The sequence below is a fragment of the Lithobates pipiens genome, unplaced genomic scaffold (assembly GCF_037356315.1).
Source record: "Lithobates pipiens isolate NorthernLeopardFrog02 unplaced genomic scaffold, aLitPip1_a1.2 Scaffold_8, whole genome shotgun sequence".
NCBI lineage: Eukaryota > Metazoa > Chordata > Amphibia > Anura > Ranidae > Lithobates > Lithobates pipiens.
In genome coordinates this window covers 11,099,819-11,126,545 of record NW_027507903.1, presented here as the reverse complement: position 1 = coordinate 11,126,545, position 26,727 = coordinate 11,099,819, and the positions used below count along the sequence as shown (strand labels likewise).

The 26,727-nt window shown below is 43.6% G+C and overlaps 1 protein-coding gene across 1 annotated transcript in view; it reads left to right on the top strand.

Annotated features, from left to right (window-relative positions):
- LOC143963884 (very-long-chain (3R)-3-hydroxyacyl-CoA dehydratase-like) overlaps positions 1-26,727 on the top strand; it is a 56,036-nt gene that overhangs the window by 4,495 nt on the left and 24,814 nt on the right. The window contains exons 2-6 of the mRNA XM_077473624.1: positions 2,564-2,606; positions 4,987-5,060; positions 5,176-5,340; positions 18,537-18,588; positions 21,920-22,030. Coding sequence (XP_077329750.1) covers positions 2,564-2,606; positions 4,987-5,060; positions 5,176-5,340; positions 18,537-18,588; positions 21,920-22,030 — 445 coding nt within the window. The remainder of the gene's footprint in view (positions 1-2,563; positions 2,607-4,986; positions 5,061-5,175; positions 5,341-18,536; positions 18,589-21,919; positions 22,031-26,727) is intronic.

Genomic DNA, 26,727 nt, shown 5'->3' with positions numbered 1-26,727 from the left:
AATCCCATCATGCCTGTGAGCTGTGCAATCCTTCATGGGACTTGTAGTTCCACAACACTGCAGCGCCAAGGTGGCCGACCCCTGGCATTAAGATCACCACAGACTCCATGCAAGGGCACAAAAAATAAAAAATCTAACCGGTGCCATGCCCTTGCACACGTGTTTTATTATGCTGGTTGGTGTGACTGGATTGTTGGTCTGCTTTCTGCATTTATACTGAGTGCAAGATAAAATATTTTTTTTTTCAGTCGGATGTATCCGTATATTCAGAAATTGGGGGGGGGGGGGGGGGTGCGTATATTAATGGAACTCATTCAGAAATGTGATATGTGTCACCTCTTAAAGTCCTCTACCTTCCTGTGCAACCTTAACCACCGGGCTATTTTTTACACTTGATGTTTACAAGTTAAAATCTGTTTTTTTTGTGTGTATGTGTAGAGATATATTGCAACAACCACCATTTTATTTCCTTAGGGTCCCAAGTAGTTTTCTAGCAAAAAAAAAAAATACATATTTTTAACTTTTGTAAGAAACAAATGTCAGAAAAAGGTTTAGTTTTTAAATGGTTAAACTGCCCTCGTTTACACACTGAAGCTCATTCCTTTGATTCTAAGAACAAAAAGTTACAATGTTTATTTCTCTACAATCTTGTGAAAAACTTGGCAGGCTGCCTGTTTTTTTTTTTTTTTTTTTTTTTCCTTTTGACAGCTGGGTGAGTAGAGAACTTTTTACACTTGTTACATGAATGAATCGGGAAATTCTGCATAGAGATCGTGGGGGGGGGGGGGGGTTGAATCGAGATCACAATTTTATGGGTAGGGGTACCCCATACTCATTCACATAGGGTGGGGGGGGCCGGGATCTGGGGATCTTATTAAAGGGGGCTCCCGGAATCTGATAAGCCCCCGCCCGCAGACCCCAACACCAAGGGCCAGGGTTGTCGGGAAGAGGCCCGTGTCCTCATCAACATGGGGACAAGGTGTGCTTTGGGGGTGCCGCAGGGCGCCCCCTTCCCCCAAAGCACCCACCCCCATGTTGAGGGGCATGCGGCCTGGTATGGTTCGGGGGGGGGGGCGCTCGCTCGCCCCCACCCCTTTTCCTGGCCGGCCCGGGCTGCGTGCTCGGATAAGGTCTGGTATGGATTGCTGTTTTTTCGGTGTGGGGGTGGGTTCCCCTTAAAATCCATACCAGACCTAAGGGCCTGGTATGCTCCTGGGAGGGGGAACCCCATGCCGTTTTTTTTTTATTTAAAATTTGGCGTGGAGTTCCCCCTCGAGAGCTGATTATTCTCTGGCTATGGCCAAAGTCGCCTGGCCTGAGGCGACTTAAAGTCGTGTTGAAGTCGCTCCAAGTTGCGCTGTTATTCATACTCAAGTCGTGTTCAAGTTGCCTCCAAAAGTCACGCTGGAAGTCGTGTTTGCCCCTGTGTGAATGGACTGTGAATTCACATTTATTTAGTATAATGTGTAAGATGTTACACCGAGAATCGTGATGTTTATTCTAAGCAAAAAAAATTTTGATTCTAATTTTTCCCCAGAATCATGCAGCTCTTTGTGCTAGTATGCCATTCATACTAGCACATAATGCCTTTTACCTTTTACAGGTCCAAAAAAACAAAGACTAACCAGCAGTTTACTGAAGCCCCCAATTCAATACTCCCAGGTGTGAATGCAGCCAGAAGTGATAACCCTTTCATCTGCAGATAAATTAAACCTTGTTACTTTTGTATCTTTTCTATGTTGCATCTGAATGGTGTAGATAAACTTTTTTGTTTCAGACAGTTCTGTTTTTATAGTTTTTTAGGATGTTGGCCCACTGACGCGTGATCGTGTCTTCTGTCTATTGGCACATCTACTTTTGGCTCATATCGGTTCCTGTAACCTCCTGCTTTTGTTTACCATTCGCTAATTCTGCATTTATTGTTAGATGAGCTAAATGTGGCCGTACCACAGATTGCCACCCGTGGTTACTATTACCATTGCTGTTTAAAAATAAAGAACGTTTTCTCTCCATTCCCTGAATCATCACCCTGTAACTTTTACAAATTACTATTTTTTATTTTTTTTCAATTGTTCTTTAAGTTGTTTTTAGTTAGTATGTGTTCCTAAATGCTCAGTCCCCCCCAAAAATAAAAATCATCAGCAATAACACTATAGTCCATGCTGTATCCGGTGTGATATGGGCGGCACAGTGGTGTAGTGGGTAGCACTCTCACCTAGTAGTAAAAAGGGTCGCTGGTTTGAATCCCAACCACGACACTACCTGCCTGGAGTTTGCATGCCCCCCCTGTGCCTGCCTGGGTTTCCTCCAGGTGCTCACCCCAAAGACATGCAGGTAGGTTAATTGGCTTCTGTCCAAAATTGTCCCTAGTATATGAATGGGTACCTTGGATTGTGGCTCCTTGAGGGTGTAGGGACCAATGTGAGTGTGCAATGTACAGGGATAGGGACAATTGTAGACACTCACTCATGTTGGACTGGTGTCTTTATTCAACCTTACTAACTATATAGGACCGTGTACAGTAGGCTGATATGATTATTTATATATTTTGTGTCTTTTGCAGAATCCAGATATCAACATCACTGACAATGTTCTGCATTTCAAAGGTGGGGTTCCAGAATGTTCCTGCAAGTTCTTTGCATTGTCTCCTCCAAGGCAACTTTTCACAACCTGTTTTTTAACAAATAAGAACCCTGTTTAACAAACTTTCAGGTCTCGGGGAAACCCCTGCTAATAATTATATCTGCACCTCACAGTACATTACCATGAATGACTTTGCAGTCGGCGGATTAATGCCCCCTGACAATGACTTGGTGGTCAGTGGGATACGAGTCCATTAGATTGGCTGTCAGTGTGAGAATTTCCCTCTTTGGGGGTCAGTGCAGGAGATACTCCCATGAGGTGACGTGTGTTGGTAGTATGTGGATGAGGGACCCCCTCCCTGTGTTTGTAGTATGTGGACGAGGGACCCCCTCCCTGTGTTTGTAGTATGTGGACGAGGGACCCCCTCCCTGTGTTTGTAGTATGTGAACGAGGGACCCCCTCCCTGTGTTTGTAGTATGTGGACGAGGGACCCCCTCCCTGTGTTTGTAGTATGTGAACGAGGGACCCCCCTCCCTGTGTTGGTAGTCTGCGGACGAGGGACCCCCCATCCCTGTGTTGGTAGTCTGCGGACGAGGGACCCCCCATCCCTGTGTTGGTAGTCTGCGGACGGAGGACCCCCATCCCTGTGTTGGTAGTCTGCGGACGAGGGACCCCCCATCCCTGTGTTGGTAGTCTGCGGACGAGGGACCCCCCATCCCTGTGTTGGTAGTCTGTGGTTTCTTCAACTGATTCTTCAACTGCCATAATTCTGCACATGTGATCAGTTATGAAACCAGCCATTGGATGGTTTGAAAGTTTGGTTAAGAGCACAACCAATGTGAAAGTTTTGAAGATTTGGCATGCTGAAGACGTGCGGGGACTTTTCTGTGTTTTGACTGGATGTTAGAGATCATAGCAGAAGTTCAGTGTAAGAAATACACAGGAGAAAATGCATGTTGATAAGGGGAGTGGTAGAGATGGGTGGGGAGTCTGACATCACGACTCCACCCACTGAGCCCTGGAAAACAGACCCTCCCACAAAGATCTGCAGTTTTTCAGGTCTCATAGCAGACAGAGAGGAGACATTTGACAGATAAGTATACATGCAGGAGGCATCTATATCCTTATAGATAACCCTTATGCAAATAGTTTAGAAAGGATGAGAGTGGGTTTACATCCACTTTAAGTCAAGCGCACACGTTAGTCCCACACGCACGCAAACCGTGATCGTACATGTGAGGTATTGCCACGAACGTCAGATCACGGGCAGTAATTCTGGCACCAGACATCCACTGTAAATCTTTTAAATATTCACCCTATAAATAGTAAAATGAATGTAGTTTGTCACCGTTGCACGCAATTTTATAGCGTGACACATTTGGTATCTATTTACTCGGTGTAACATCATCTTTTTAAATTTTGCTAAACAGTTGGGTCTTATATTGTTTTTTTTTTTTTTTTTTCTGCATTAAAATTCTAAAAAAGTGTATAAAAAAAAAAACACTTGAAAAACCACTGGGCAATTACAGTGTGACATAAATTGGCACACCCACCATTTTATTCTCCAAGGCATAGTGGTCCTAAAAAGAAAAAAAAAAAGTAAAAATAACAGACCCCAACCTCTGACGCCTCCATCTTTTAATACGTTTGGGATGCACAACCTAATGAAAATAGGCTGCGCACACCTATGCTCCAGGGCCCTGCTAGGAAATTTTCCATCAAAAAATACTGATTGTTGCAGGTAAAGACAAAGAGTCAGGAAAGACCTGGAGGTAAAGTGGTTAAAGCGGGAGTCCGCCGGGACTCCGCGTTTTTTTTTTTTTTTTTTAAAAAGCCAGCAGCTACAAATACTGCAGCTGCTGACTCTTTAAAAATGGTGACACTTACTGTCCAGCGTGCCCGCGTTGTCGGCACCCGAAGCCGATCTCTAGATCGTCTTGTCGAGTGCTGCCGCCGCCATCTTGGGTATGGGAATCAGGAAATGGAGCCTTTCGGCTTCATTTCCCGGTTCCCTACTGCGCATGCGCGAATCGCGCTGCGCACTAAGGATGGATCTGTGTGTTTCCCAGGCAGACAGCGGGGCACTTGCAGGAAAGGGGAGTAATCTACGCCCCTTTCCGCAGAGAGCTATCCCGGAAGTGGGTGCAGAATACCTGTACTGTACAGGTATCTGCGCCCCCCTCCCCCCTGAAAGGTGCCAATTGTGGCGCCGGAGGGGGGGAGGGTTCCGATGAGCGGAAGGTCCACTTTAGGTGGACCTCCGCTTTAATAATCGGCATTACTCAACTCTTGAAAGTGGTACCCTAAGAAAAAGTTTTGCAGTATACATCCAGTATAATTTGCAAGGATTTAAATATATATTCTCTTTTTTTTTTTTTTATTTCTCCAACCCCCCCCCCCCAGCTCTGGGACACGGCGCCAAGGGTGTGAACACGTATGAGTTTTCCTTGGAATTCCTGGAGCCTGTAAAAGCGAAGGTAGGTAATTATCTTCTGCTCGGAGACTATAAATGGTTTGACACAGGTGTCCTTTCCTGCCGGGTGATCAATAATTTATCATTTGCTTCATTTTCTTCATTTTGCACCTGGACAGGTGGTGCAGCGCTGCACCCAGCGGCATGTTAACCTCACCGTGAAAAAGAGTGAAAGCCAATGGTGGCCACGCTTGATAAAGCAGGAGCGTAAGCCGCTGTTCCTGGTTCCGGATTTCGATCGCTGGCTTGACGAGTCCGATGCGGAGATGGAGTTACGGGACAAGGTAATGCAAGTCGGTGGTCTGTCCAATTCAAGTGTATGTATTAGAGGTCGACCGATATGGGTTTTTCTCTGGCCGATGCCGATATTTAGAAATCATGGTGGCCGATTGCCGATATATGATGCCGATTTTTTTTGGGCCGATATGTTAGGCCGATTTTATTTATTTTTAATCCCCCTTGATCTAACACACCTTTCCCACTGGGGCGTTTTTCAGGCGCTTTTGGGCTAAAAATAGCGCCTGTAAAGTGCCTGTAAAATGGCTCCCCTGCAGTCTGTGTGAAAGACAGAGTGCTTTCACACTGAGGCGATGCACTGGCAGGATCTTAAAAAAAAAGTCCTGCAAGCAGCACGTTTGGAGTGGTGTATACCGCTCCTCCACCACTCCTGCCCATTGATATGAATGGGCACCACTGCCGAAGCGCATGCAATGCGATTTGGCAGCGGTGCTTCATGGGCGCATTTAACCTCTTCCTTGGCCGCTAGCTGGGTTATATGTGCCCCACTAGCAGCCAAATAGCACCGCTAAAATGATGGTAAAAGAGCCGCTAAAACTTGCGTTTTACCATCAACGCCTGCCCGCTCCAGTGTGAAAGCAGCCTTCATACGTGATACAGAAAATTTCTTACAGTTAAACATTTATTAAACAAAACAAACCTCCAATCAGTTTACTTGTATGTATGATTTAGATAAAAAAAAAAAAAATATATATATATATATTATATATATATATATATATATATATATATATATATATATATATATATATATAATAAAAACAGGTAGTCAAAACTTTTGGACAAAAAAAAAAAATGGGCTAACTTTACTGTTTTTATTTTATTTTTTATTTTTTAAATGGTGTATTTTTTTCCCAAAAAATGCATTTGAAAGACCTCTGTGCAAATGCCGTGTGACCATAAAATATTGCAACAACCGCTATTTTATTCCCTAGGATCTCTGCTAAAAAAATATATATCATTTTTCGGGGGGTCTAAGTGATTTTCTGGCAGAAAATACAGGATTTTTACTTGTAAGCAACAAGTGTCAGAAAAGATTTAGTCTTTAAATGGTTAAACTTGAGAACTTCTACACACAGAGATGACTTAATTCCATTCAAGTGGAAACATTGTATCATTTAGTTCTTTTCTTGGCAGACTGCCCAGAGAGGAGGTAAGTGTTGCTATGACGACTCAGTCAACTTAGACTGACTTCTATACAGAAGTCATTTCAAAGTCCCGCTGTAGTTCTAAATCGGCTTTTTATCAGCACAAATCGGCCGATGCCGATTATTTAAAAAACGGCAAATATCGGCCGATATATCGGTCGACCTCTAGTATGTGTGTATGTGTGTGTGTATATGTATATGTATATGTATGTGTGTGTGTGTATATTATATATATATATATATATATATATATATATATATATATATATATATATATATATATAATCTATATCAGGGCTGGATTAACGTAGGGGCTATTGGAGCTGCAGCTCCAGGCCCCTACCTTCATATAGGCCCAGCCACCCAAAAAAGGACAGACAGCCCATGGAAAGCAGTGGGCCCATGGGAAGAGCTCTCCCCTGACGGGCCCTGCATTCGACATGCACGCCTGGACAGGGTGGTGGGATTGATAATGGGCACTGTACGAGCAGTCCTACCAGAAGCCTGGGGCATTTCAATGCAGGGCTCTTACTGAAGTCTGGGGCTCCCATAGCGTTAGGCCTGCGCACCTGCACTCTTCCAGCCCAGAGTGAATGTGGATGCACGGCCCTTATAGAAATCAAATGCCAGGCTTCCCTAGTGTAATGCCTGTGTGGCTGTACCCTATTGAGTTTGGGCGTGTGCCAGCACAGGCTCTTGGAAAACAGAAGGTCCAAAGGTCCACCAAAATCCTCAGCACCAAGCACATGATCCTCTTAATCTGGCCCTGTATATAATATATATATATATATATATATATATATATATATATATATATATATATATATATATATATTTTTTTTTTTTTTTATTTTATTTTATTTTATTTTATTTTTTTTTTTTTTATTTTTTATTTTTTCAAAACAGTTTATTAGTATAGAGCAATGATGGCAAACCTTGGCACCCCAGATGTTTTGGAACTACATTTCCATGATGCTCTGGCACTCTGCAGTGTAGTGGAGCATCATGGGAAATGTAGTTCCAAAACATCTGGGGTGCCAAGGTTCGCCATCACTGCTATAGAGTGTTTGTAAACCCTCACATATCAACTGTACACGAAAGGCCGCGCTTATGGAACAGGTCACAGTCTCACAGGGATATATGTGAATGCCTATATCTCCCCTGACTCTTTTGATAATGTGTTACTAATTGCAGTATTTTATGAGGTATAGCAGTGTAGAAAATACGTATATAAAAGTTGGACCTATTTATATTAGTCACTATGAGGTTGCTGCCTCCCTAAGAACACAATCTGAAACCCAGGTTATGTTTAAAAGTAAAATGGTAATAATGGGCTGATGGCGCTACCTCAAACCTATTGTTTTGTGTTTATATCCAACTAATTCTTTCTATTATTCCAAATTCAACCATGTGCCACTACAAATCAGTTATATTCCTTACCCTAAAAAAGGTGAGCACGCACAGTTCTTCACTAACGTGATCGAACACTCAGTCAAAATCCCTAAAAAGCACCCACACTACATGTAAAATCCAAGGATCCCAAACAATATTCAAAATAATTTTGTGATAGTAATTTTTGTGATCCCAAAAAATATTAGTATACTACACAGCCGACTACCACACACAGTGTGCAAGACCCTATTCGGGGGAAAGTTTACACTTATAATCGCACTGCGTTTGTGCAGTTCCTGTGCAATTGCTATCACTGTGCACAATTTATATTACCACTATAATACCCCGTGGATGGAAAAAATATATATTACAATGAAAGAACAAAAACCACCGAGACCATGAAAAATACAAAAAATAAGACAATAAAAAATATAAAAATAGAAAAGTCAAAGGCAGCAAAATAAAAAAATAGTAAATGTGCGGGGTGATTCCTAACCCCCTTCCGAATGTGAAAAATACAAAAAACCTGAAAATAGTGTAAATAAAATCCAAAAAATATCAATAGATTTATGTATCTATATATATATACGGTCCACAAGAAGTCTCTTATCATGTGCTTTCAACCATGCGATTATTCTTTTTCAAATAACAGGAAGGTGACTTTTGTGATTAAGCCTGCTTATTGGTGACTTCCGTGCTCGTTCCCACTCAAGGGTCCCCACTCACCGAATCCACGCACCCCCTAGGGGGTATGTTGCCTGTAATCTGTGCTCCACTAGGTTGAGGATTCTTCTAATTAGCTCTGTCTTCAGCTGGTCTTCCCCAGGGTTTATTGGAAATGATGAGAGAAGGAGGCTTTGTTATCCGCCTTTTTAGTGCAAACCAGCGCTATACACAGTTGTATGGAGCCTAAGTACCCAATTCTCTGGGGGGTCCCGTTTGTTTAGGCTACTTATCTTAATAAAGCAGTATTCCTCCTATGGACGGAGGTTTGAAAGAAATTTTAGCACCAGCCCGGTTCGCCCATCCGCAAGGGTAATCCCCTATTCGAACGGCGTGCGCTCCAACTGCGCTCCACCGGGTCAGGCGCACCGGAAGTGACGTGGTGTACGTAATGACGCTGGACGCGTTTCGTCATAGACGTCCTCAGCAGCGAGGACGTCTATGACGAAACGCGTCCAGCGTCATTACGTACACCACGTCACTTCCGGTGCGCCTGACCCGGTGGAGCGCAGTTGGAGCGCACGCCGTTCGAATAGGGATTACCCTTGCGGATGGGCGAACCGGGCTGGTGCTAAAATTTCTTTCAAACCTCCGTCCATAGGAGGAATACTGCTTTATTAAGATAAGTAGTTTGCATCCAGTATATGGGAAGCCTGTAGTGCCTAAACAAACGGGACCCCCCAGAGATTGGGTACTTAGGCTCCATACAACTGTGTATAGCGCTGGTTTGCACTAAAAAGGACTGTTGTTTTTAAGATATATTTTATTTTTTACTTTTTATTTTTTAATATTTTTCTGCTGTTTCGGGTTTTTATTTTATTTTTTGTTTTGCCATTTTTTGTTAAACTTTTCTGAGATGCATTATTGGTATATATATATATATATACTAAATTTACAGGCTTATAGTGCTATTGCTGTAGATCGCATTTCTGGTTTAAAGGGACATTTTTGTAAAAAAAGCGTTTCCTTGCACTAAGCACTGTAAACTAATTTTTTAGCATATGCGAAATCTGTCTCTCTCTTTTTTGTAATTATATAACATTTTTGTAATATAACATATTTTGAGTGATCATTAGTCTCTGCTATATACATATTAATAAGGTATATAAATCATTGCAGAAGCTATTATTTTGGGAAAGCCTATTTTTGAAGAACCTTTTTTGTAGCCCGTTTCCCTTTCTCTCAAGTGGTCAGTTATTGAGAATACTACACCATGAGCAGATTTTTTTCTTTCTTGAGGACCCACTGGCGGATAACAAAGCCTCCTTCTCTCATCATTTCCAATAAACCCTGGGGAAGACCAGCTGAAGACAGAGCTAATTAGAAGAATCCTCAACCTAGTGGAGCACAGATTACAGGCAACATACCCCCTAGGGGGTGCGTGGATTCGGTGAGTGGGGACCCTTGAGGGGAACGAGCACGGAAGTCACCAATAAGCAGGCTTAATCACAAAAAGTCACCTTCCTGTTATTTGAAAAAGAATAATCGCATGGTTGAAAGCACATGATAAGAGACTTCTTGTGGACCTTATATATATAGATACATAAATCTATTGATATTTTTTGGATTTTAGTTACACTATTTTCAGGTTTTTTGTATTTTTCACATTCGGAAGGGGGTTAGGAATCACCCCGCACATTTACTATTTTTTATTTTGCTGCCTTTGACTTTTCTATTTTTATATTTTTTATTGTCTTATTTTTTGTATTTTTCATGGTCTCGGTGGTTTTTGTTCTTTCATTGTAATATATATTTTTTCCATCCACGGGGTATTATAGTGGTAATATAAATTGTGCACAGTGATAGCAATTGCACAGGAACTGCACAAACGCAGTGCGATTATAAGTGTAAACTTTCCCCCGAATAGGGTCTTGCACACTGTGTGTGGTAGTCGGCTGTGTAGTATACTAATATTTTTTGGGATCACAAAAATTACTATCACAAAATTATTTTGGAATATTGTTTGGGATCCTTGGATTTTACATGTAGTGTGGGTGCTTTTAGGGATTTTGACTGAGTGTTCGATCACGTTGGTGAAGAACTGTGCGTGCTCACCTTTTTTAGGGTAAGGAATATAACTGATTTGTAGTGGCACATGGTTGAATTTGGAATAATAGAAAGAATTAGTTGGATATAAACACAAAACAATAGGTTTGAGGTAGCGCCATCAGCACATTATTACCATTAAACCCTCACATATACCCAGTGAAGTGACTGGCCTCAGGTGATACACAGAGATGAAACCAATCCCCCTACATAAGTTTTACCTGTTTATCTGCCGCCTTCTCTTCTCTACATCCCTTCAAAGTGCTGAAGTTATAAAGTTTTGTCTGAGCTTTCAGAAAACGGGGGACGGGGAGCTGAAAATTGCCCTCTAAAGCAGGGCTTTTCAACCCTGGGTGCCGCAGCAAGATGATAGAAAGCCCCTGATACATTTTGATCGTTTTAAAGGTTTCCTGTGCTCACTTCTGTGTATACGGAGAAGGGAGAACCGCATCACGTTCCTCCTCCGCTGCTATCTATATTACTGCCAGCAAAACTGGAATCTGTACATGCCAGTGTTCTATCAGATTAGTGCTATCCGTCAGATTGTGTAACGGACGTTCCTCCAAAAAAATAGTTGCTGCTCATGTACTATGCGTTCCAAACAGTTAATGATCTGATGGGTAGCGGTAATCTGATAGAACACCCATGCGGACATCTTACTACACCCAGTTACGTCTTGAATGTCTGAGTAATTTTAGCAATAAAGTGAGTGTACATAAATATAGCATACTGACACCTGTGATGCTGTTTTGATGTTACGTTTTGAAAGAAGCTGGATGCCAGCAGTAGGTAGGTGGCGGCGGCCATGTTGGTACACCCTGCACTGCTCAGGGCTAAACCTTTTAGGCTTTCAAAATGTAACATCCAAACAGCATCACAGATGTCAATATACAATATTTATTTATATACGCTCACTTTATTGCTAAAATGACTCTGTAGTAACCGGGTGTAATAAGATGTCCGAATGGGTGTTCTATCAGATTACCGCTGCCTGTTAGATCATGAACTGTTTAGAAAAGATGCCTTTTTTTTTTATTTTTGGTCGGCGCGTCACTTCCGTTACATGATCAGACGGGTAGTACTAATCTGATAGCATAACGGCAGTCTGCATCCTAGCAACCATTGAGGCCATCGGTTGCTAAGGAGAGATCGGGCAGTGTATTCCGCTTTCGGTTTTGCAGGCAGTAGTAGAGATAGCAGCAGGGGGAGGGGGAGAGGGACTGGAGGAGGAACGGGATGTGCTCTCCCTGCTTCGTATGCACAGACGTTAACACGGAAACCTTTAACCATTGGACTGTTATCCCCTGTCGCCTGTCCCCTTTTTTTCTCTTGGTGTCAGGAAAACTGACTCATGCAGAGGAAGGAGTCAGCAAACAGAAATTACACTTGGTGCTCTGGATTGAGACAAGTACACATTATAGAGCGGTATGCTTTGTTTATTATTTCATGTCTGAGGTTTACAGCCACTTTAAATGAACTCCATAAGCCAAAACCATTTTGTAATTGAAAGTAAAAAGTTCATCTTTTAGGAAAGCATAATAAATGCACTAATTTTTGCAGGAAAGAAAACTTGCAATTATTTTTCCCACAGGAGCTGCAAGCATTGCAGCCGTGATCACTAGATGGCGGGTGCAATGTCTGGCTTCTGCAGACACTTACTCCAGCTTTTCTGCCCATACCGCTGTAGGGGATTTCTATTACAAAGCTGGAGGAAAGGTCTATAAACTACGAGGGTGCTCATCAGCGCCCCTAGTTTATTGAGAACTACAAGCCATCTGTCTCAGTGGAAGATGGGACTCGTAGTTTCTTCATTCACACATTGCTGTGAATAAATTGCGTTAAGTTTTTAAAATGTGACCGCTGTTGCAGGGAGAGTATCCCCGCCCTGCTGTCACAGTGGAAGAGGGGGTAAGTGGGGCATGAGCTGCAATGGGTGTATTGCGTTGCCTGTTCCAAAAGAAAACTTATCCTTTCTTGTTAGTAAACGCAGTCCTGTCATTTCCTCTGTGGTTCCATCTGCATGCCCCTATTCCCCTATGCCCCTATGTCCCTACTGTATCTTATAATGCTGGAAGACTAGGGGATTGGGGAGCTGATGTTTTAAACCAAGGGTCTCAAAACCTTCTAAATAAAGGGCCGGACTATGGCCAGTAGGAGTAGAAAATGACCTGGTGGGAGTAAACGTTCCCAACCATTGGTGTTGGTGGGTAGAATAGAGTGTCAGCAAATATGGCCCATTGTTGCTGACAGGAGGGGGGGGGGTTTGCCCCATGTGGCCCTTGTGCTTTGGGGCAGGGGGGCAGAGGACATGTGGCCTGATATGGTTCAGGAGGGGGTCCTGGCATAAAATTGGGGGGAGGGGGTGTGTTGTTGTTTTTTTTTTTTTTATTTATTTTTTTTTTTTTTGTTCTCACAATTTTTTTATTACGGTTTTGTTGTTTTTTTTTGTTTTTTTTACATTCATTTGTCAGCGAGGATCCCCACTGACAGCTAATGAATGATCTTTTGTTAACCACTTTCCGCCCTCGTCGCTATAGCCAAAAGATGGCAACAGCGCAGGCTTCCAGCGCCCGAAGGACATCTCGTTATCGCAAACCCTATGCTCTTCGAGTCCTTCAGACTCGGCTGATCACCGAACAGGGTAAAGGGCCAATCTCATCGGTCCTTTACCACGTGATCAGCTGTCGGCCAATCACGGAAGTAAACGGAAGCCGGTGTCTTGTCAAATAACGTCCTCCATCGGATAGTGTCCGCTGTGTACTGCGCATGCGCAGTACACAGCAAGACAGATTCCGAAAATCGCCGAGGATGAACGGCGCCTGCGCCGTGAGTCCAGGTTCTATCCCCACCATCCAACTGGACATAGAGTAGGAATAAGAGCGCAGCGAGGCCGAGCCCGAAGCTCCCCCGCGAGGGGCCCTCTAATATTCAAAACCCTATGTCCGCTTGGATGGTGGGGCTACCACCTCCACTCACGGCGCAGGCGCCGCTCAGCTTCGGAGATTTTCCGAAGCTTCGTCTGCTCCGTACTGCGCATGCGCAGTACGGTCCGGACACTATTTGATGGCCGGACGCTATACGGCAGAACACCGGTTTTTGGCTTTTTTTTTTTTTTTTTCTCTCCTCATGATCAGTGTGAGGAGAGAGGAGAAAGAAGAAGGCGGTACTCTGATTCTGTTACAGGGACATTGCTGCTAATCAGTGCCCACCAGTGCCGCCTCATCGGTGCCCATCAGTGAAGGAGAAATATTACCTGTTTGCTAAATTTTACAACTAAGAACATTTTTATTTGGGGGGGGGGGGGGGGGGATGCGTTTCCTTCTTCTTCTTTCTTCCTTCTTCTTCTTTCTCTTCCTTCTTTCTTCTTCTTTCTCTTCCTTCTTTCTTCTTCCTTCTTTTCTTCTTCCCTTCTTTCTTCTTCCTTCTTTCTTCTTCTTTCTTCTTCTTCTTCTTCTTCTTCTTCTTTCTCTTCCTTCTTTCTTTCTTCTTCTTTCTCTTCCTTCTTTCTTCTTCTTCTTCTTCTTCTTTCTCTTCACTTCTTCTTCTTCTTCTTTCTCTTTCTTCTTCTTTCTTTCTTCTTCTTTCTCTTCCTTCTTTCTTCTTCTTCTTTCTCTTTCTTCTTCTTTCTCTTTCTTCTTCTTTCTCTTCCTTCTTTCTTCTTCTTCTTTCTTCTTCTTTCTATTTCTTCTCTTTTCTCTTTCTTCTTTCTCTTTCTTCTTTCTTCCTTTCTTCTTTCTCTTTCTTCTTTCTCTTCCTTCTTTCTTCTTCTTCTTCTTTCTCTTTCTTCTTTCTTCTTTCTCTTCCTTCTTTCTTCTTCTTCTTCTTTCTTTCTTCTTCTTTCCTTCCTTCTTTCTTCTTCTTTCTTTCTTCTTCTTTCTCTTCCTTCTTTCTTCTTCTTTCTCTTTCTTCTTCTTTCTCTTCCTTCTTTCTTCTTCTTCTTTCTCTTCCTTCTTTCTTCTTCTTTCTATTTCTTCTTTCTTCTTCTTTATCTTTCTTCTTCTTTCTCTTTCTTCTTTCTTCTTTCTCTTTCTTCTTCTCTTCCTTCTTTCTTCTTCTTCTCTTTCTTCCTTTCTCTTTCTTCTTTCTCTTCCTTCTTTCTTCTTCTTTCTATTTCTTTCTTCTTTCTCTTTCTTCTTCTTTCTCTTTCTTCTTTCTTCTTTCTTCTTTCTCTTCCTTCTTTCTTCTTCTTCTTCTTCTTCTTTCTTCTTCTTTCTTTCTTCTTCTTTCTCTTCCTTCTTTCTTCCTTCTTTCTTTCTTCTTCTTTCTCTTCCTTCTTTCTTCTTCTTTCTCTTTCTTCTTCTTTCTCTTTCTTCTTCTTTCTCTTTCTTCTTCTTTCTCTTTCTTCTTCTTTCTCTTCCTTCTTTCTTCTTCTTCTTTCTCTTCCTTCTTTCTTCTTCTTCTTTCTCTTCCTTCTTCTTCTTCTTTCTATTTCTTCTTCTTTCTCTTTCTTCTTTCTCTTTCTTCTTTCTCTTCCTTCTTTCTTCTTCTTTCTATTTCTTCTTCTTTCTCTTTCTTCTTTCTTCTTTCTCTTTCTTCTTTCTCTTCCTTCTTTCTTCTTCTTTCTCTTCCTTCTTTCTTCTTCTTTCTATTTCTTCTTCTTTCTATTTCTTCTTCTTTCTATTTCTTCTTCTTTCTATTTCTTCTTCTTTCTATTTCTTCTTCTTTCTATTTCTTCTTCTTTCTCTTTCTTCTTTCTCTTCCTTCTTTCTTCTTCTTTCTCTTTCTTCTTTCTCTTTCTTCTTTCTTCTTTCCTTCTTTCTCTTTCTTCTTTCTCTTCCTTCTTTCTCTTCCTTCTTTCTTCTTCTTTCTCTTTCTTCTTTCTCTTTCTTCTTTCTCTTTCTTCTTTCTCTTCCTTCTTTCTTCTTCTTTCTATCTTCTTCTTTCTCTCTTTCTTCTTCTTTCTCTTTCTTCTTTCTTCTTTCTCTTTCTTCTTTCTCTTTCTTCTTTCTCTTCCTTCTTTCTCTTCCTTCTTTCTTCTTCTTTCTCTTTCTTCTTTCTCTTTCTTCTTTCTCTTCCTTCTTTCTCTTCCTTCTTTCTTCTTCTTTCTCTTTCTTCTTTCTCTTTCTTTCTTTCTCTTTCTTCTTTCTCTTCCTTCTTTCTTCTTCTTTCTATTTCTTCTTCTTTCTCTTTCTTCTTCTTTCTCTTTTCTTCTTTCTTCTTTCTCTTTCTTCTTTCTCTTCCTTCTTTCTCTTCCTTCTTTCTTCTTCTTTCTCTTTCTTCTTTCTCTTTCTTCTTTCTCTTTCTTCTTTCTCTTTCCTTCTTTCTCTTCCTTCTTTCTTCTTCTTTCTCTTTCTTCTTTCTCTTTCTTCTTTCTCTTTCTTCTTTCTCTTCCTTCTTTCTTCTTCTTTCTCTTCCTTCTTTCTCTTCCTTCTTTCTCTTCCTTCTTTCTTCTTCTTCTTTCTCTTCCTTCTTTCTTCTTCTTCTTTCTCTTCCTTCTTTCTTCTTCTTTCTCTTCCTTCTTTCTTCTTCTTCTTTCTCTTCCTTCTTTCTTCTTCTTCTTTCTCTTCCTTCTTTCTTCTTCTTCTTTCTCTTCCTTCTTTCTTCTTCTTCTTTCTCTTCCTTCTTTCTCTTTCTTCTTTCTTTTTCTTTTCTCTCTCTCTCTCTCGCTCTCGCTCTCTCGCTCTCTCGCTCTCTCGCTCTCTCGCTCTCTCGCTCTCTCGCTCTCTCGCTCTCTCGCTCTCTCGCTCTCTCGCTCTCTCGCTCTCTCGCTCTCTCGCTCTCTCTTCTCCTCGCTCTCTCTCTCTCTCTCTCTCTCTCTCTCTCTTATTTATTTATTACTTTCTGCTATAAAACATATCCAATAAAAGAGAAATTCATAAATTTAGGCCAATATGTATTTTGCTACATATTTCTGGTAAAAAATAAAATCCCAATAAGCGTATATTGATTGGTTTGTGCAAAAGTTATAGTGGCTACAAGCCATGGAATAAAAAGATATATATTATATATTCTATATAATATATTACTTTTTTTGTTTTACTAATATCAGCGACTTATTGCGGGATTGCGGCGTACAAATCGGACACCTAACTGACCCTTTTTGGGGACCAGTGACACTAATACACTGATCGGTGCCAAAAAAAAAAAGAAAGGCACTGTCACTGTACTAATGACACTGGCAGGGAAGGGGTTAACTTCAGGGGCGATCAAAGGGTTAAGTGTGTCCCTAGGGCAGTGATGGAGAACTTGGCACCCCAGATGTTTTGGAACTACGTTTCCTGTGATGCTCAACTACACTGCAGAGTACATGAGCATCATGGGAAATGTAGTTCCAAAACATCTGGGGTGCCAAGGTTCGCCATCACTGCCCTAGGGGGTGCTTTCTACCTCTGGGGAGGGTGCTTTGACTGGGGCAAAACAGAGATTTGTGTTTAGCAGAAACACAATCTCCATTCTCCCTCTGACAGAACAGTGATCTGCCTTGGTTACATAGGCAGACTGCCATTCTGCCTCTCCTCCAGAAAGATCAGCGAGTCCCGGTGAACTCACTGATTGGCTCCCGCTGTCTCCTATCACAGCGGGAGCGGGTCGCCGGCGGCGCACGTGCCCCAAACCCCGTGCACAAAATCACATACAGGTGCAGGAGGGGTCACCTTGCCGTAGCATATATGTGTGGGGTGGTCTTAAAGTGGTTAAAGGCAAGCCATTTAGGTTATCATTGATGACCTCTCCTGAAAATGATGGTTGCCTGGCTGTCAAACTGAAGCTTTCACAGCTTGATACGGTACTTTGGGATGCTGACCTGGAACATGTATACAGAAAAGGAGCGCTGACTTAAAGTGGTTGTAAACCTCAGTCATGAAATCTGAACAAAGCATGTTCTGTATATCTGTAGTGATTACTTTTCTATCTCCGAAGTTCTAAGTGTCGTTTTTAGTGTTGTTTTTCTAGGTGCTTCCTTCCTCTCTTATCAGCACTTCTGAGAAATTTACTGCATGAGATAAGTTGGTGATGGGGGGAGGAGAGCTGAGCACACAACTCTGCATGTTTCTTTGTTCCTGTGGAGGGGGGTGTGTCCCTTTCCTCCAATCAGCTCACACATTGCAAAAGAGCTCCAACTGCAGCTCTAGGACCCCTCCTCTCTGCTCTTTACAGAGGCAGAAGGATTTTATAACAATTCTGCTCTTTTGAAGGGATGCAGAGAAGAGAAGACTGCAGATATACAAGTACAACTTATGTAGGAGGATTTGTTTCATCTGTCTAACCTCAAGCCAGCCACTTCGCTGAGTATATGAGAGGCTTTACAAACACTTTAAAGTGGTTGTAAAACCTTCCATATACACAGTGAAGTGACTGGCCTCAGGTGATATACACAGACGACAAAAATCCTCCTTCATAAGTTGTACTGGTTTATTTGCAGTCTTCTCTTCTGTATATCCGTTCAAAGTGCAGAATGTATACAGCTTCTCTAAGCTTTCCTGAAAAAAGAGAGCGGAGGTTACACGCTGCAGAGCTTGGTGAGAGTTCTGCTAGCTGATTGGAGGACAGGGACATCCCCTCCACACAGGAACAGAGCTGAGGCTGTCAATCAGCTGGAGCTCCCTCCCCTGTCACCATTTTTCTCTCGGTGTCGGGAAAACTTGTCAGAAGTGATTCCTGCTGATAGCAGAGGAAGGAAGCAGCAGAGACAAATGACAGTGCTCTGGATTGAGACACACTATAGAGGGATATGCTGTCAGAACACTCCGCCGGTGGCTGCACCCGAGTGGATGCAGCCGCTGTTCAACCAACAATTTTCTGCCCCACTTCTTCAATTTTCAAATCAAGGATGATGGGCTGGAGGATGTTGACGGGGCCACTTGTGGCTTGAATTTTCGATCGTTTCATCAGGAAATTTTGCTCTAGTTCTAATTTGCATATTCATGTCGTTCTAGGAAGAAGAAAGGATAACCAAGATCAGGGCGGAGTCCAGAGTCCGCGAAGATCGTAAGTCCCACTGAAGGCAGTAACAGAAAATTAAACGTGTATTCTTTTAATGTCCCATTGGCTGGCGAGGTTCATCACCCTCTCTGGTGATCAGATTTCATTCGATCCTTTATGGCTATGGGCTGCCTCAAGCTGGGGATGGGGGATGGGGGTGCCATAGATATACCAGTATCAGAGGTATGCTATATATCTAAAAAGTCTGAACATCTGACCATCACATCTATCTAATGGCCTAATTCAGTGATGGGCAACTTTCAGCTATCCATAAACTACGGGCATGATACAAGAGATGGTCAGCGACTGTGGGAGGGGTGGGTGGTAGATGGTCAGCGACTGCAGGCGGGGGGGAACGGGAGATGGTCAGCGACTGCAGGCGGGGGATGGGAGATGGTCAGCGACTGCAGGCGGGGGGATGGGAGATGGTCAGCGACTGCAGGCGGGGGGATGGGAGATGGTCAGCGACTGCAGGCGGGGGGGGAACGGGAGATGGTCAGCGACTGCAGGCGGGGGGATGGGAGATGGTCAGCGACTGCAGGCGGGGGATGGGAGATGGTCAGCGACTGCAGGCGGGGGATGTGAGATGGTCAGCGACTGCAGGCGGGGGATGTGAGATGGTCAGCGACTGCAGGCGGGGGGGATGGGAGATGGTCAGCGAATGCAGGCGGGGGGATGGGAGATGGTCAGCGACTGCAGGCGGGGGGGATGGGAGATGGTCAGCGACTGCAGGCGGGGGGAACGGGAGATGGTCAGCGACTGCAGGCGGGGGGAACGGGAGATGGTCAGCGACTGCAGGCAGGTGGGGGGAACGGGAGATGGTCAGCGACTGCAGGCAGGCGGGGGGGAACGGGAGATGGTCAGCGACTGCAGGCAGGCGGGGGGAACGGGAGATGGTCAGCGACTGCAGGCAGGCGGGGGGAACGGGAGATGGTCAGCGACTGCAGGCAGGCGGGGGGAACGGGAGATGGTCAGCGACTGCAGGCAGGCGGGGGGAACGGGAGATGGTCAGCGACTGCAGGCAGGCGGGGGGAATGGGAGATGGTCAGCGACTGCAGGCAGGCGGGGGGAACGGGAGATGGTCAGCGACTGCAGGCAGGCGGGGGAACGGGAGATGGTCAGCGACTGCGGGAGGTGGATGGTCAGCGATTGCGGGGGGGTTGGAGAATGGTCAGGGACTACCTGGTGGGGGGAACAGGAGATGATCAGCGACTGCGGGGAGTGGGGAGACAAATTACATGACCGCTAGAAATATCTGCTAGAACAGGCATAGGTCAAAGTAGCCTACTAGAACTCAACATGTTTTACGTAAGATCGCTTCCTCAGGAGCTTAGGTAAATATTCTGCATGAATGAAAAATAACAATCTTTTTGCAAAACCCGTTGAGCTCTAGCAGGCTTTTTTGGCCTTCGCCAACCTCCCCTGGACCTCACCATTCTTCAAGCAATCACTTTCTGCTGTTGTATCCTCCTCCTGGGATTGGTCTGGGTCATTCGAATTACATTAGAAGTTTGATCTGATTTGTATATTTTAATTGATGTTTTTATTAATGTTTTGTCATGAATTTATGTAGTCTAATAAAATGATTTAATTTAACTGCTCGGTGCCTATAAAGTCCATGTACTTCTCTTTCATTATAAATGAGGAGGTGGCACTTTCTACAACTATTGCACCCCCACAGTACCACCCTATGATGGAGTAATTGTGATAGACAGGCCTAGCAGATGGTTGCCGGCCCCGAGGACTAACGCAGGGAGAAGATCATATGCTCCTCCATATCCAGACATAGCGGGTATTGTGGATGGTGGGGGGAGGGGGTGAGAATAAGGAAGGGGATTAGTGACACTGTCTCTTTACGTTAACAGCTGTCTGAAATTGTATAGCTAGGCAACTCCTATTCTAATATTGATCTGGGGTTCCAAATGAATATTTAATTAAACACAACAATGTGAAATGGGTAGAAACACTCGGCATCTTTCCAAATCGGTGTTCTGTTTATTCGATGCATTTAAAGTTTATATGACTCTTTGTGTAGATATCACATTAACCATCTGCAGACCCGGCCTTTTCTTGAATTTTTTGTTTCCATGTAACAATCTGTATTTTTTGCAAGAAAATTGCTGAGAACCCCCAAACGCGCTCTCTCTCTATATATATATTTTTTTTTTTTTTTTTTTTATAAAGCAGAGGCCCTAGAGAAATAAATTGGTAGGTTTTGCAATTTTTTTTATGTCACGCGTTATTCACGCCGTGGTTTTTCAAATGCATTTTTTAGGGGAAAAATCTTTTGTGTGCAATACATTAGCAAAGCATACAAAACGGAGTGCAGTCTTATACAGAGATATATATTTATTTATATAATATAATATATATATTTATATAATATATATATTTATATTATATATATATATATATATATATATATATATATATATATATATATATATATATATATATATATATATATATATATATATATATATATATATATTAATTTATATATATTTCTGCACATCAGCTGATGTTGGTCTTTGTGTTGGGTAAGAGACGATACGCGTCGCACCGGTCCTTCAGGAAATAAGACTTCTCATTTTACTGACATCTGGCTTCCTCTTCTGTCTCTCTATTAAAGTGTTACTAAACCCACAACAGTAAAATCAGTCTGTATACGCAGTAAAGCATGCTTGTTATACTCACTGCGGAACCTAAGGGGTTAATCCTCTGCGTTGTGTAAAAAAAGGCTGTTTGATTCTGTCTTCTCTCATCCTCCCCTGCTTCCACTGTCCCCAATCCATCTGCAGATAGGACAGAGCCTGGGGGGCGGGGGGCACTCCGCACATGCTCAGTTTGGTGTGCTTTGCTAGAGATTTTTTGTTTTGCACTGTCCAGACAGAGGGTCAGGGGTCCTGCAGCCTCATAGGACAGTCATAGGAGAATGAAAACTCCTCCTATACAAGCTTTAACCAGACACTTATAGAAGTCACCTGACTGCTATATACTGCTGATGAGAAAAAGATATTTAGCAGTTTAATATTTACTAAAATAATCGCATTTCCATGTTCTGTGTACTGTGGGAGACCAGATATAGTGCATGCAGAGTCCTGGGTTTAGTAACACTTTAACTGTCATTACAGGGACAATAGAACTGGCATGGTATGGTGTGTGGGTGTGTGTGTGTGTTTGTTTTTTTGTTTTTGTTTTTTTTGTTTTTGTCTTTTGTTTTTTTTTTGTTTTTGTTTTTCCTAAAGAAAAAAACATCCAGGTATGGATGACCATATAAAAAACAAAATTGATATCTTTATTTTTAATCTCTCTCCTCCTATTCTCTTCTTGCCAGCTTTCCTGTACTTGAAGCGCGGCTACCTGTTCATGTATAATCTGGTGCAGTTCCTGGGCTTCTCCTGGATCTTCGTCAATATGACCGTCCGACTTTTTATCTTAGGAAAAGGTGAATTAACTGCTTCTTATTTATTTATATTTTATTTTTATTCTGTTTTTAATAATTTTTTTGACTTTTCTGTTAGTATGACCTCATTAGAAGGATCATAGGTGCGCGCAAGCCTATTGCATTAGGATGTGCACCCCAAAGCTCAAACACACACATGCATGTGCTGAGCGGCTTCCTGTTCATTCACAAATTTGAAGAATAGTAAAAACAGTTTAGTATGCTTCAGTTATGATTGAATATAGTGAGTGTGTTCATTTAGAAAAGGAAGGGGCTGGTAAATGACATATTGATTAGCCCCTTCCCCCACTCGCCATCCTGAAACATCCCTACAGCAGCTGTGGGAGAGGAGAGGAGGGAAGCCAGCAGCACTGTGGGGGGACGTGCAACGCGGGGGGGGGGGGGGGGAAGCCTGGGCAGAAGCGGCAATTGGCACTGTATAGAGTGATTAGGGTGTGCCCAGGCACACCTGGCACGCCTATGAGAAGGATTAAATGGGCAAGGTGGGAAACAAAAGGTGAAAACATCAAGATAGCTTCACCAATACTCCAAAAATGTAAAAAAAAAAAAAAAAAAAAAAAAGGGAGGGGGGGGGGGGGGGTGAGCTTTTTACTGTGTCTCCCACACCCCTTACCCATCAAAAAATAAACTTCTTCAAATAAAGAGGTTAACATGAGCGTAAACAAAATCCTCGTAAAAATAATCCTTACACATCCACTACCAATGTCTAGCTTTAGGCCCAGATCACACTGATTCGGTGAGGGGTCCACATGCGATTCGCACCACATTCCTGTTCAAATCATATGTGATTCTGCAGCAGTGCGATTTGAGTAAGGGGAGCACTCCGCACAGAAACCGTACCGAAATCGTGCAGGACCCTTTTTTTTTTTTTGCCACACCAGAATCGAACACACTAGTGTTCACACCCATGGGATTCGATTCTAAAAATTGCACTGCGTTTTGCGAATCAATTTCGGGTGTCGTTAACCTACACACCAGCAGTGGTTCGTATGAATGGGGTACGATTTTGACGCAGGAAAAACCGCAAAGAATTCAGCGCGTCAGTATGAACCAGGCCTTACTGTCACTTTAAAGCTGACCCAAACTCTTCCCTACATTAATGCGTGCCCGCTGAGAGTGCTGTACAAACTGTATGTAGCTTCAGTATACAGCCCTGAGGGACCATACCTTCCCGTCTCACACCCGGAACAAAATAGTTGGGCTGAGCAGCACTCTGTCATTCATAGGCAGCTTTGTATTCTGTCAGTGAAATTGTAGATTGTGATGTCATCAGCCTGCCTCTCATTAATAGAATACAAAGCTGCCTATGAATAGCTGACCACCGCTCACCCCCGTCGCATGTGCTGCTTAATGCACACTACTAATTATTATTATTATTATTATAATTTTTTTTTTTTTTGTGAACCTCCCAATCCCTTTTCCCCTAACAGGTAGCCACTCCCACTTTCTCAATTCTCACTTAGATTGCCATCCGCTTTGGCCCCATCCTCTGCCCACTGGCCCTTGCCCGCAGCTTCCTCGGACACACATGTTCCAGGAGGCTGCAGGAACAGTCCCACAGCATCTCGCAGTGGACGGCCAGCTGTGATTCTTCAAGGATTCGCAGCCGCCTCCCAAATCCAAGCTGGCAGCATGGGACTCGCATTAAGGCTAGGTTCACACTATTGCGATGCGGGAACGCCGCGAATCCGCGGCGTTTTCCCGCATCGCTCACCTCCCGCCGGCAGTTCACACTGCCCTATGCGGACGGCTGGGAGTGTCAATGATATGTTAATGACACCCCCAGATCCGTCGGCATATCGCAGTGCGATCTGCCGACTCGCACAGGAATCGGATCGCATGGTGTGAACCCCCATGCGATCCGATTCCGTTGCGGACCCAAAAAAGGGTCCTGTGCGAGTTTGCTGCGGGACAGCTGCGAGTTCAGCCATACTATCTGTATGGCTGAACTCGCAGTGCTACGGAGATCGGATGTGATTTGCTGTGCGAATCACATCCGGTTCTCCCCCCGCAGCGGTGTGAACCCAGCCTTAAAAAAAGACGAAGCCCCTGTGGGAAGACACCACTGGACCAGTGTTTATTTCGTCAACGAAAATCTTTTTTTTTTCGTCCGTTTTTGTCAGTGGCATTTTTACAGTGACAAAAAAACTAAAGGAAAAGTACACCACGTGTCCGTCCACAACGGTTGAGTGGAACGGCAAGGTCTGGCAGAATGTTGTTGTGCCACATCCAATAATACTAGAGAGCGGTTCCCCTAGTGGTGGACTTTTTAGACACTTCACAAAGAAGTATATAACAAAATACAAAATTTATTTAGTAAAGTAAAATCATGCCGTAAAGAGAGTTAAACAGCATCATACAGAAAATAGGTTATCCGTACATATCATCATTGTAGTTAGCCATAGTATTAATCTCCCTACGCGTTTCGGAGCCAAAGAAATCTCCTTCTTCAGAGGCAGATATACAGTATGGAGTGTAACAATATCGATGGTGCAATGTATAGGTGGTATGCCAAAAATTAAAAGCAAAAAAGGTACGTCAAAGAGTGTATATAAATGACTCTCGTGCTTCAAAGGTCTCCATAGATTTGTAACATTCAGAAAATTGATGGGCACTTGGGCAGTCACAGGTTTTATAAAGCCCCGAAAGGAAGATAGATCCGTGAGGTGCACACGGGAGAGGCACTGAGGCGGACAAGTTATTGCGCCTGGCCTTAAAACGAGTGGCAGAGAGCTTATCTTGACCGTCCGGTGCTCCACAGACTGAGCTGTGGAAGGTCCACTGACGAAAACTATGATGAAAGTCAAATCTGTTTTCGTTAACGAGAAAAAACGGGATGAAAACGTGAGGCAGGGACGTTTTACCCTCCTGAACTAACTTCTGGTTTTTAACGGAGCTCCTCCTACTTCCGCGATCCTCTTCCAGCAAGCATGTGAGTTGCCAGAGACCAGAGCAGCACTGTCTGTGCATTACAGCCAGGCCCATGAGTCCCGACTCAAGAGACCACCGCCGGGCACCCACATCCAGAGAACAGCAGACTGTGAGTGTGTAGTATATTACAATTACAGCAGGCTTGAGGACTCCCCTCAGGCCACCGTCTGTTAAGAGCACCGTGCTTTACAGGCCTCCTCTGACCACTGGGCACTGGCATCCAGAGCACTGTGCATTACAGGCGTCCTCTGGGCACAGCCTCCAGAGCACTGTGCATTACAGGCCTCCAGAGCACTGTGCATTACAGGCCTCCAGAGCACTGTGCATTACAGGCCTCCAGAGCACTGTGCATTACAGGCCTCCAGAGCACTGTGCATTACAGGCCTCCAGAGCACTGTGCATTACAAGCCTCCTCTGGGCACTGGCATCCAGAGCACTGTGCATTACAGGCCTCCTCTGGGCACTGGCATACAGAGCACTGTGCATTACAGGCCTCCTCTGGGCACCACTGGCATCCAGGGCACTGTTTTGAAACTGGAGAAATGCTTAAATAATGCACTTAACTAAACCCATTAGATTTTAGTCGACTAAAATGTACTAGACATTTAGTAGACTAAATACAACTAAAACACTTGCAGAAGACTAAAATTGGACTAAGAACTAAAATGGCATTTTAGTTTAAGACTAAGGGCCAGTTCACACCACATGCAGTCCAGTGTGGGGGGGTTTCTGCACCAATAACGCATGGAAAGTAGGTATGGTTTTCAATGCCATAGTTCATACCAGTGCCATAAGTTCCAGGGAGTTCCAGTTCCAGAAAAAAGTAGAACATGCTGCATTTTTTATGCACTGGACTGTACTGGAACGCTGTAAAACGCACACAACACATTGGAGCACACATGTTCTTAAGGTTAAAGTGGAGTTTCACCCAAAAGTGGAACTTCCCCTCATTTGTCTCCCCCTTTACCCTCCCTTTGGTGCCACATTTAGCACCTTTCATGGGGGGAAGCAGATACCTGTCATTGACAGGTATCCTTCTCCACTTCCGGGAGACTGGCCTGCGGCGCATTACGTCAGCAGCTCGACTTCCTTCCTTCTCCCTCCTTCCCTCCCTCCTTCCCTTCCTCCCTCCTTCCCTTCCTCCCTCCTTCCCTTCCTCCCTCCCTCCCTCCCTCCCTTCTTTCTTTCTTTCTTTCTTTCTTTCTTTCTTTCTTTCTTTCTTTCTTTCTTTCTTTCTTTCTTTCTTTCTTTCTTTCTTTCTTTCTTTCTTTCTTTCTTTCTTTCTTTCTTTCCTTTCTTTCCTTTCCTTCCTTCCTTCCTTCCTTCCTTCCTTCCTTCCTTCCTTCCTTCCTTCCTTCCTTCCTTCCTTCCTTCCTTCCTTCCTTCCTTCCCTCTCATTCTCCCTTCCTTATGTACTCCTTCCTTCCTTCCTCCCTGTTTCCTCCCCCTCCCTCCCTCCTCCTCCCCCCCCCCCCCCGCCGGGCCAGTAGGAGAACGCAGTAGGGACCCAGCATGAAAACGTAATACTTCACTACCGAGTTCGCATACCGGCAATGGTGGCGGAAGCACCCGACAGCCGGGGGAAACATTGGCTGTGGTGCCGACATCGCTGGACTCCAGGACAGTATTTCTCAATTGCAGCCCTCAAGGTGCACCAACAGGTCACGTTTTCAGGCTCTCCATTATTTTGCACAGGTGGTTTGATCAGTTTCACTGCCTTGGTAATCACCACAGCCATTTTTCATCCG